This window comes from Oncorhynchus nerka, linkage group LG3 (assembly GCF_034236695.1).
Source record: "Oncorhynchus nerka isolate Pitt River linkage group LG3, Oner_Uvic_2.0, whole genome shotgun sequence".
Taxonomy (NCBI): Eukaryota; Metazoa; Chordata; class Actinopteri; order Salmoniformes; family Salmonidae; genus Oncorhynchus; species Oncorhynchus nerka.
This window is the reverse complement of record NC_088398.1, coordinates 1,168,926-1,180,604: the sequence shown is the minus strand read 5'-3', so window position 1 is coordinate 1,180,604 and position 11,679 is coordinate 1,168,926. Positions and strand designations below refer to the sequence as shown.

General features: G+C 41.0%; 1 protein-coding gene and 1 long non-coding RNA gene across 5 annotated transcripts; both read right to left on the bottom strand.

Annotated features, from left to right (window-relative positions):
- Positions 1–2,206: 2,206 nt before the first annotated feature.
- Positions 2,207–11,679, bottom strand: LOC115118708 (protein C1orf43-like). 4 transcript variants are annotated; one of them, XM_065006916.1, is made up of 8 exons: positions 11,407–11,679; positions 10,128–10,267; positions 7,358–7,459; positions 7,136–7,235; positions 6,980–7,033; positions 6,388–6,554; positions 2,858–2,916; positions 2,207–2,778 (listed from the first exon to the last, which is right to left on the bottom strand). In XM_065006916.1, the coding sequence occupies exons 2-8, from the start codon at positions 10,140–10,142 to the stop codon at positions 2,550–2,552; spliced, it is 726 nt and encodes a 241-aa protein (XP_064862988.1). In that variant the 5' UTR covers positions 10,143–10,267; positions 11,407–11,679; the 3' UTR covers positions 2,207–2,549. The 4 variants fall into 4 exon arrangements, with proteins under 4 accessions (XP_064862988.1, XP_064862997.1, XP_064862979.1 ...); XM_065006925.1 differs by lacking the exon at positions 10,128–10,267 and adding an exon at positions 9,081–9,167 and having other exon boundaries at positions 11,407–11,678; XM_065006907.1 differs by lacking the exon at positions 10,128–10,267 and having other exon boundaries at positions 11,407–11,678.
- On the bottom strand, positions 4,012–6,381 carry LOC135563739 (uncharacterized). Its single transcript, XR_010460449.1, has 4 exons — positions 4,655–6,381; positions 4,269–4,317; positions 4,150–4,198; positions 4,012–4,097 (listed from the first exon to the last, which is right to left on the bottom strand). It is a non-coding gene; the product is annotated as an uncharacterized LOC135563739 (long non-coding RNA).

The following is an 11,679-nucleotide window of genomic DNA, read 5'->3' as shown; positions in this document are numbered from 1 at the left end:
TTCGTGTTAGTTACCGTTCAGTTCTATCCATTATCTCCTCACCAGCCTCCTCTGGTCCCAATCATACACACAACTCATTAGATTCAAACACACTTCTGAAGCTGTTCACATTTGATTGGAGGAACATTGCTACAATCATCCATAAATCTCTAGCCTGGTCCCACATCTGTAGGTGCTTTAGATAACTCCACTGACGATTCATATGAGCCTGGGTACCATACCAGTCTGTTTCTGCTGTAAGAGAGAGGGGATTGGTTAAAGCAGAAACTGACTGGAACCCAGGCTTTATAGCCAACTCACACCTCATTATGAATAGATCAGACTGGAACCCAGGCTTTATAGCCAACTCACACCTCATTATGAATATATCAGACTGGAACCCAGGCTTTATAGCCAACTCACACCTCATTATGAATATATCAGACTGGAACCCAGGCTATATAGCCAACTCACACCTCATTATGAATAGATCAGACTGGAACCCAGGCTTTATAGTCAACTCACACCTCATTATGAATATATCAGACTGGAACCCAGGCTATATAGCCAACTCACACCTCATTACGAATATATCAGACTGGAACCCAGGCTATATAGCCAACTCACACCTCATTACTAATATATCAGACTGGAACCCAGGCTATATAGCCAACTCACACCTCATTACTAATATATCAGACTGGAACCCAGGCTATATAGCCAACTCACACCTCATTACGAATATATCAGACTGGAACCCAGGCTTTATAGCCAACTCACACCTCATTACTAATATATCAGACTGGAACCCAGGCTTTATAGCCAACTCACACCTCATTATGAATAGATCAGACTGGAACCCAGGCTTTATAGCCAACTCACACCTCATTACTAATATATCAGACTGGAACCCAGGCTTTATAGCCAACTCACACCTCATTATGAATAGATCAGACTGGAACCCAGGCTTTATAGCCAACTCACACCTCATTATGAATAGATCAGACTGGAACCCAGGCTTTATAGCCAACTCATTATTGTATTAAAATCATCCATTCAAGAAAAAGGGCACTTAATTATTTAGAATAAAGCATTCATGTTATCTTTAAAAATGGAATACAAAAAAAGATTTCAGCAACAAACAAAAAACATTGTACAATCTAAAAAGTATAATCATTTTTATGCAGCAAATAGACAACCATCAGACGTGGTAACATGTTCATTTCCTTGTAACACTAGCCCTAAACCAGAGCAATATATATGTAAATACATGGCTCTGCTCTAAACAAGTGCTGGCAACAGGACAATAATACTGGAAATGTCTAGCAGTAATACTGGAATAATCCATGGAACTTCTGTACTGTTCCAGCTCAACAGTGACTAATCAGACTGGAACCTACTAATCAGCTTGACTGGAGGTGTTTAGTGCTCAGGCGGGAACAAAGCCTGCACAGCCTGTATTGTAGCTCTATTCAGGGGCCATTGTTTAGAATAAAGCTGGTCTGCTATCTTTAAAAATCAATAGCTTAAAAGTTTCAGCACTGAACACATTATAAACAAGTCTTTTTATGCAGCAAATAACAACTGCATTAATGCAGCATTTCATTTCCTTGTAAACTCAGTCCTGGGGACCCCAGAGAATATGTATGTTTCAGGTTCTGCTCTAAACAAGGCTGGCAACAGGACAATAATACTGGAAATGCTCATTCAAATAATCAAAGTTCTTCTGATGATTATTTGATTATTTGAGTCAGTTGTGTAGTGCTAGGGCAAAACCTGCAAAACGTGCACCAGCTCTACAGGGCCCCAGGACCAAGTTTGGGAAACACTGCATTAATGCATTCTGCATAGAAACTGCATGTAGCTTGTCTGGTCTCTTTTGCATAGCCCTACATGATGATCTACCTGCAAAGTCTGTGCAAAAGTTCACAACGATGTTTAAGGTCAAATAATCTTAAATCTAGTGCACTATTTACTATGTGAGATGCATGATAGATAGTAGGCAGTGTTTTTCCTCAGTACTAGTAAGGCAGCGTAATGTTACTGTCATTCCTATACTGCTGTGCTATGCTACTGTTAATCCTGCTGTGCTCCAGTCTTCCCAACTGTACCAAGTACCAACCCTACCAAGTCTCTTCTCTCTCTGCTGGCACTAACAAGCCTCTCACTAAACTAACTCACCAACCTCTTCTTTTACCACAAACCCCAGTATGTCACCTCCAGGAGCTCTACTTATCACTACCTTCATTTCCGTTTTATTGAACCTTCATTTAACTAGGAAAGTCAGTTAAGAACAAATTCTTATTTACAATGACGGCATAGGAACAGTGGGTTAACTGCCTTGTTCAGGGGCAGAACGACAGATTTTTTTTCTCTCACTAGGCCATCTACTTTGGAAATAGAGAAGGAAAGTGAGTCCAGTAGTCGCAACAAAACAGATTTAAAGTGGTAGCAAAGGAGTTGTTGTTTTCTAGGGAGTTGCAGTTGTCAGAGGCAGCAAGTTGTCGTTTCTCAAGGTATGCTGTAGGGAATTGTAGTTTCTCGTGTTATGCCATAGGAGATTGTAGTTCTCAGAATGTGCTTTCCAAGGTGTTGTACTTGTCTTTAAAGTTCTTGAGTTCCAGGAAGTGTTTTGGTCGTTTGGTGCGTTGCCCAGCTGACGGCAGGTATGTGACCTGGGAGGGGGGAGAGGGGGGGGTGGGCTCTGGGGTACTGGTCAAGTCTTTAGCTGCTAACTGGTGATGCTGGTCCAGACTGGTGGAACTGGAGTGGCTCTTCACACTGGGGAGAGAAAAATAACTACTCGTGTCAAACTTGAAAAACCTTCATTAAAACACTTGAGTAGTGCTTAGATAAATGGCAGTGTGTCTATACTCACACAGAGGCCAGTTCGCTCAGGGCTTCCTTGTATTTGACAAACTCTGCTTCTCCAAACACCTTCAGACACAGAGAGACAGACAGGAGTCACACACTATAGACTAGAGGTCGACTGATTAATCGGAATGGCCGATTAATTGGGGCCGATTTCAAGTTTTCATAACAATCGGTAATCTGCATTTTTGGACTCCGATTACATTGCACTCCACGAGGAGACTGCGTGGCAGGCTGACTACCTGTTATGCGAGTGCAGCAAGGAGCCAAGGTAAGGTGCTAGCTAGCATTAAACGTATCTTATAAAAAAAACTATCAATCTTAACATAATCACTAGTTAACTACACATGGTTGATGATATTACTAGTTTATCTAGCTTGTCCTGCGTTGCATATAATCGATGTGGTGCCTGTTGATTTATCATTGAATCACAGCCTACTTCACCAAACAGGTGATTTAACAAGTGGATTCGCAAAAAAAGCACTGTCGTTGCACCAATGGTGTACCTAACCATAAACATCAATGTGTACCTAACCATAAACATCAATGTGTACCTAACCATAAACATCAATGTACCTAACCATAAACATCAATGTACCTAACCATAAACATCAATGTGTAACCATAAACATCAATGTGTACCTAACCATAAACATCAATGTGTACCTAACCATAAACATCAATGTGTACCTAACCATAAACATCAATGTGTACCTAACCATAAACATCAATGTGTACCTAACCATAAACATCAATGTGTACCTAACCATAAACATCAATGTGTACCTAACCATAAACATCAATGTGTACCTAACCATAAACATCAATGTGTACCTAACCATAAACATCAATGTGTACCTAACCATAAACATCAATGTGTACCTAACCATAAACATCAATGTGTACCTAACCATAAACATCAATGTGTACCTAACCATAAACATCAATGTGTACCTAACCATAAACATCAATGTGTACCTAACCATAAACATCAATGTGTACCTAACCATAAACATCAATGTGTACCTAACCATAAACATCAATGTGTACCTAACCATAAACATCAATGTGTACCTAACCATAAACATCAATGTGTACCTAACCATAAACATCAATGTGTACCTAACCATAAACATCAATGTGTATATAAACCTGCATAAACATCAATGTGTACCTAACCATAAACATCAATGTGTACCTAACCATAAACATCAATGTGTACCTAACCATAAACATCAATGGTGTACCTAACCATAAACATCAATGTGTACCTAACCATAAACATCAATGGGGATGTACCTAACCATAAACATCAATGGTGTACCTAACCATAAACATCAATGTGTACCTAAAATAAACATCAATGTGTACCTAACCATAAACATCAATGTGTACCAACCATAAACATCAATGTGTACCTAACCATAAACATCAATGTGTACCTAACCATAAACATCAATGGTGTACCTAACCATAAACATCAATGTGTACCTAACCATAAACATCAATTTGTACCTAACCATAAACATCAATGTGTACCTAACCATAAACATCAATGTGTACCTAACCATAAACATCAATGTGTACCTAACCATAAACATCAATGTGTACCTAACCATAAACATCAATGTTTGACCTAACCATAAACATCAATGTGTACCTAACCATAAACATCAATGTGTACCTAACCATAAACATCAATGTGTACCTAACCATAAACATCCATGTGTACCTAACCATAAACATCAATGTGTACCTAACCATAAACATCAATGTGTACCTAACCATAAACATCAATGTGTACCTAACCATAAACATCAATGGTGTACCTAACCATAAACATCAATGTGTACCTAACCATAAACATCAATGTGTACCTAACCATAAACATCAATGTGTACCTAACCATAAACATCAATGTGTACCTAACCATAAACATCAATGTGTACCTAACCATAAACATCAACACCTTTCTTAAAATCAATACACAAGTATATATTTTTAAACCTGCATATTTAGTTAATATTGCCTGTTAATATAAAACAAATTAACTAGAGAATTTGTGTCACTTCTCTTGCATTCTGTGCAACAGAGTCAGGGTATATGCAGCAGTTTGGGCCGCCTGGCTCGTTGAGAACTGTGTGAAGACCATTTCTTCCTAACAAAGACAGCCAACTTCGCCCAACGGGGGATGATTTAACAAAAGCGCATTTGTGAAAAAAGCACATATGTTGCACGAATGTACCTAACCATAAAACATCAATGCCTTTCTTAAAATCAATACACAGAAGTATATATTTTTAAACCTGCATATTTAGTTAAAAGAAATTCATGTTAGCAGGCAATATTAAACTAGGGAAATTGTGTCACCTCTTGCGTTCATTGCACACAGAGTCAGGGTACATGCAACAGTTTGGGCCGCCTGGCTCGTTGCGAACTAATTTGCCAGAATTTGAGGTAATTATAACATAACATTGAAGGTTGTGCAATGTAACAGGAATATTTAGCCTGATGGATGCCACCCGTTAGATAAAATACGGAATGGTTCCGTATTTCACTGAAAGAATAAATGTTTTATTTTCGAAATTATAGTTCCCGGATTTGACCATATTAATGACCTAAGGCTCGTATTTCTGTGTGTTATTATGTTATAATTAAGTCTATGATTTGATAGAGCAGTCTGACTGAGCAGTGGTAGACACCAGCAGGTTCATAAGCATTCATTCAAACAGCACTTTCGTGCGTTTGCCAGCAGCTCTTCAAGCATTGCGCTGTTTATGACTTCAAGCCTATCAACTCCCGAGATTAGGCTGGTGTAACCGATGTGAAATGGCTAGCTAGTTAGCGGGGTGCACGCTAATAGCGTTTCAAACGTCACTCGCTCTGAGACTAGGAGTAGTTCCCCTTGCTCTGCATGGATAACGCTGCTTCGAGGGTGGCTGTTGTCGATGTGTTCCTGGTTCGAGCCCAGGTAGGAGCGAGGAGAGGGACGGAAGCTATACTGTTACACTGGCAATACTAAAGTGCCTATAAGAACATCCAATAGTCAAAGGTATATGAAATACAAATGGTATAGAGAGAAATAGTCCTATAATTCCTATAATAACCTCAACCTAAAACTTCTTACCTGGGAATATTGAAGACTCATGTTAAAAGGAACCATCAGCTTTCATATGGTCTCATGTTCTGAGCAAGGAACTTAAACGTTAGCTTTTTTACATAGCAAATATTGCACTTTTACTTCTCCAACACTTTGTTTTTGCATTATTTAAACCAAATTGAACATGTTTCATTATTTGAGGCTAAATTGATTTTATTGATGTATTATAATAAGTTCAAATGAAAGTGTTCATTCAGTATTTAAAAATTGGCCGATTAATCGGTATCGGCTTTTTTTGGTCCTCCAATAATCGGTATCGTCATTGAAAAATCATAATCGGTCGACCTCTATTATAGACCACTCAGTCAGTGGCAGACACAGTGTAGTGCAGACACAGGCATGTTTCTCTCCCCCAGATAAAATAGAGACACACTGACCCCGGTGCCGTGGCGAGCGTTGTGGTAGCCCTCCAGCAGTGTGTCTATGAGGGAACTACGGCTGCTGCAGAACAGGGAATGGGAACTCCTCAGATCTAGAAGCCAGGCGCGGAATCTCCTCCCTGTCACAGCTGTGGGAGTCCCTCCCAACTCACTGAACGGAATATCTGACAGGAGATGAGAAGACATTTTATGATCAAATTGGAGTTATGGATCTATAGGTCGAAGGCCACTGATTCATAAGGTAGTACAGTAGGTGAAGAGAATGTGCAGCATTATAAACTGGGTGGTTCGAGCCCTGCATGCTGATTGGCTGAAAGCTGTGGTATACCACAGGTATGACAAAACATGTCTTTTTACTGTTCTAATTACATTGGAAACCAGTTTATAATAGCAACAGGGCACCTCGGGGCTTTGTGGTATATGGCCAATATACCACGGCTAAGGGTTGTATCTCCGCGTTGCGTCGTGCACAAGAACAGCACTGAGTATACCATAGTTACTACATAATACCCCAACAGGGGGTGCTGTTGGACTGGGATGATGACAGTGAGATGTACAGGCCAGGGTGAAACAGCAGGAGAAGACTTACCAGAGTCTCGTATGGCATCTAGTGCCCTCATTCTGTACAGGTAGTCATAGCAACCTGAAAAACACACACATAGATCATCTTTTTTAGTTCACAGAGGGCTACTGTAGCTGTAGATTGGGTAGAAAAGATATCTACATGATGTGTGTGTTCTCTCACCGCCACTCTGTAGTCTGTCGTCCTGTTCAGACAGCAGGCGTGGCTCAAAGCGGATCTCCTGAACCTTGGACAGACCAGAGTCTATCTCCTGTCTCAGCTCCTAAAGGACACAGGAAGTAGAGAAAATTAACACGTGTATAGAAAAATAATGTTAAAAATAAGTCAGACTGTGTGTGTGTGTGTGTGTGTGTGTGTGTGTGTGTGTGTGTGTGTGTGTCTTACCTTTGGAGCGTTGTGGCCCAAGGGTACATGTGGTCCTCTACGAGACTTCATGGCGAAACGCATTATCTGCCTCTTCACAAAGATGAACAGCAGCACAAACACCTGGAGACACAGACCTCTGTACATTAGAGACATCAACCTATCCAGAGGAGTATGTCCTAGAAGAGACATCAACCTATCCAGAGGAGTATGTCCTAGAAGAGACATCAACCTATCCAGAGGAGTATGTCCTAGAAGAGACATCAACCTATCCAGAGGAGTATGTCCTAGAAGAGACATCAATCTATCCAGAGGAGTATGTCCTGGAAGAGACATCAACCTATCCAGAGGAGTAGGTCCTAGAAGAGACATCAACCTATCCAGGAGTATGTCCTAGAAGAGACATCAACCTATCCAGGAGTAGGTCCTAGAAGAGACATCAACCTATCCAGAGGAGTAGGTCCTAGAAGAGACATCAACCTATCCAGAGGAGTATGTCCTGGAAGAGACATCAACCTATCCAGAGGAGTATGTCCTGGAAGAGACATCAAACTATCCAGAGGAGTATGTCCTAGAAGAGACATCAACCTATCCAGAGGAGTATGTCCTAGAAGAGACATCAACCTATCCAGAGGAGTATGTCCTGGACGAGACATCAACCTATCCAGAGGAGTATGTCCTGGAAGAGACATCAACCTATCCAGAAGAGTATGTCCTGGAAGAGACATCAACCTATCCAGAGGAATGTGTCCTAGAAGAGACATCAATCTATCCAGAGGAGTATGTCCTAGAAGAGACATCAATCTATCCAGAGGAGTATGTCCTAGAAGAGACATCAACCTATCCAGAGGAGTATGTCCTAGAAGAGACATCAACCTATCCAGAGGAATATGTCCTGGACGAGACATCAACCTATCCAGAGGAGTATGTCCTAGAAGAGACATCAACCTATCCAGAGGAGTATGTCCTAGAAGAGACATCAACCTATCCAGAGGAGTATGTCCTAGAAGAGACATCAACCTATCCAGAGGAGTATGTCCTGGAAGAGACATCAACCTATCCAGAGGAATGTGTCCTGGAAGAGACATCAACCTATCCAGAGGAATGTGTCCTAGAAGAGACATCAATCTATCCAGAGGAGTATGTCCTAGAAGAGACATCAATCTATCCAGAGGAGTATGTCCTAGAAGAGACATCAATCTATCCAGAGGAGTATGTCCTAGAAGAGACATCAATCTATCCAGAGGAGTATGTCCTAGAAGAGACATCAACCTATCCAGAGGAGTATGTCCTAGAAGAGACATCAACCTATCCAGAGGAATATGTCCTGGACGAGACATCAACCTATCCAGAGGAGTATGTCCTAGAAGAGACATCAACCTATCCAGAGGAGTATGTCCTAGAAGAGACATCAACCTATCCAGAGGAGTATGTCCTAGAAGAGACATCAACCTATCCAGAGGAGTATGTCCTAGAAGAGACATCAACCTATCCAGAGGAGTATGTCCTGGAAGAGACATCAACCTATCCAGAGGAATGTGTCCTGGAAGAGACATCAACCTATCCAGAGGAATGTGTCCTAGAAGAGACATCAACCTATCCAGAGGAGTATGTCCTAGAAGAGACATCAACCTATCCAGAGGAGTATGTCCTAGAAGAGACATCAACCTATCCAGAGGAGTATGTCCTAGAAGAGACATCAACCTATCCAGAGGAGTATGTCCTAGAAGAGACATCAACCTACCCAGAGGAGTATGTCCTAGAAGAGACATCAACCTATCCAGAGGAGTATGTCCTAGAAGAGACATCAACCTATCCAGAGGAGTATGTTCTAGAAGGGGGTGACACAATATAGAATTTGGCAAGCAAGATATACACTGAACAAAAATATAAATGCAACATGTAAAGTGTTGGTCCCATGTTTCATGAGCTGAAATAAAAGACCACAGAAATAATTGTGTACAAATTGGTTTACAACCCTGTTAGTGAGCATTTCTTCTTTGCCAATACAATCCATCCACCTGACAGGTGTGGCATATCAAGAAGCTGATTAAACAGCATGATCATTACACAGTTGCACCTTGTGCTGGGGACAATAAAAGGCCACTCTAAAATGTGCCATTTTATCACACAACACAATGCCACAGGTGTCTCAAGTTGAGGGAGCGTGAAATTGGCATGCTGACTGCAGGATTGTCCACCAGAGCTGTTGCCAGATAATGTAATGTTAATTTCTCTACCATGAGCCACTTCCAACATCGCTTTAGAGAATTTGGCAGTATGTCCAACCGGCCTCACAACCGCAGACCACCTGTAAGGCGTTGTGTGGGCCAGCGGTTTGCTTATGTCAATGTTGTGAATAGACTGCCCCATGGTGGCATTGGGGTTATGGTATGAGCAGGCATCATTTAATTTTTTTTTGTTTTACTTATTTAACTAGGCAAGTCAGTTAAGAACAACTTCTTATTTACAATGACGGCCTAGGATCAGTGGGTTAACTGCCTTGTTCAGGTGCAGAACGACAGATCTTTACCTTGTCAACTCGGGGATTCGATCTAGCAACCTTTCAGTTACTGGCCCAACGTTCTAACCATGGACAATGAACACAATTGCATTATATTGAATGCACAGCGATACCGTGACAAGATCCTGAGGCCCATTGTTGTGTCATTCATCCACCACCATGACCTCATGTTTCAGCATGATAATGCACAGCACCATGTCGCAAGGATCTGTACACAAATCCTGAAAGCTAAGCATGTCCCAGTTCTTCCATGGCCTGCATACTCACCAGACATGTCATCATGTTTGGATGCTCTGGATCAATGTGTACGATAACGTGTTTCAGTTCCCGTCAATATCCTGCAACTTCGTTCAGCCATTGAAGTGAAGTGGGACAACATTCCAAAGGCCACAATCAACAGTGTCGCTCTGCATGAGGCAAATGGTGGTCACATCAGATACTGACTGGTTTTCTGATCCACGCCACTACATATTTTAAAAGGTATTTGTGACCAACAGATGTATATCTGTATTCCAAGCCATGTGAAATCCATAGATTAGGGCCTATTGAATGTATTTAAATTGACCGATTTCCATATATGAACTGGAACTCAGTCAAATCTTTGAAATTGTTGCGTTTATATTTTTGTTCGGCATACACTGACACAGCTTGCATGTACTGTAACAGGGTGGAGGGGCCTCCATAAAGTCAACTACAGTAATCATATGATTTGTAACTGTCATCTTATTGGTCCCTTTGAATGATTGTTTTATGATTAGTTGCAGGTGATTACACAGTTGCACCATCTCTATTTAGAGAATGCACTTCCACTTGGGGGTATTCATTAGTCGGATTCCGTTGCAAAACGTTTTGAACCTAAAATCTCACGTAAACCCTGTCCACAATAGATACATTCTTAGTTCACCCAAATTACAAAATGGCATTTTGGTGTCAATACCCTGTAAGCAGTCTATGGTATGACCGAAATCAATGCTTTAGTTAAGTTTCCCTGGCACTGTTTGCAAATGCATTAGTGACACAAATCCCATTTAGCATGTTCAAATCATCTATAAGTGACTTTGATGAGCTTCAGAATCAATTTGAGATACTTTCGGATGATTTGGACGTGATGCGCAAAAAAATGCTAACATCGGTCCCATTGAATGGGGTATGTGCCACAAATACTAAAAGGTTAGCATTTGGAAACAAAACCAAAGCAAGGGAAATAAAACCAAGGCGTGGATTGCTGTCATACCTTACAGGGTGAGGAAACCAACGTATCATTTTGTCATTTGGGTGAATTATCCCTTTAATAAAAGCTAGCTATATTTTACTGTGTTGTGTGCTTTCAGTACTACAAGTGCCCAGTTCGTCTTCATTGCCTGTCATATAACCTGTTTATTGTTACACATTGATTGACACTTCTGCTGTGTTGCCTGTCTCTATACTGTAGCTAGCAAGCTAATTCCATTACACAGGAGTCCTGAGAAACGCAACAGCTAGCTAGTTTTGTCAAGCATTCTTTATATTAAGGAAAAACACGAGAACACATTCATTTAAGACTTACCAGACTTCCGTAGGCCATAACAAGCACTACGTTGACGCTGGAGAGAGGAGAATCGGACCTCATGTTGAAAGTCTTCGTCAAATGCTAAACTAGCGTAGAATCAACATAACTCACTCATAGTACCTTTCAGAATGTACACGACTGACTGTAACATTAATTAATTATCAAATGTCGGTTAATCCATTGGAAAATCTGTAACAACGAAGCGTTGACACCTCCCTGTTGTTGATATCGTTTGTTGACATCCGGGATTGTCACGTGTACATGGGTGGA

What these genes read in the sequence shown, in the direction of transcription:
- LOC115118708 (XM_065006907.1), bottom strand. Translation starts at nt 11,469, where the DNA reads ATGAGGTCCGATTCTCCTCTCTCCAGCGTCAACGTAGTGCTTGTTATG. An exon ending in CGACAGACTACAGAGTGGCG is followed by an intron (nt 7,034 to 7,135) that starts GTGAGAGAACAC and finishes TGTGTTTTTCAG; the next exon opens with GTTGCTATGACTACCTGTAC. An exon ending in CTGAGCGAACTGGCCTCTGT is followed by an intron (nt 2,779 to 2,857) that starts GTGAGTATAGAC and finishes TGACACGAGTAG; the next exon opens with TTATTTTTCTCTCCCCAGTG.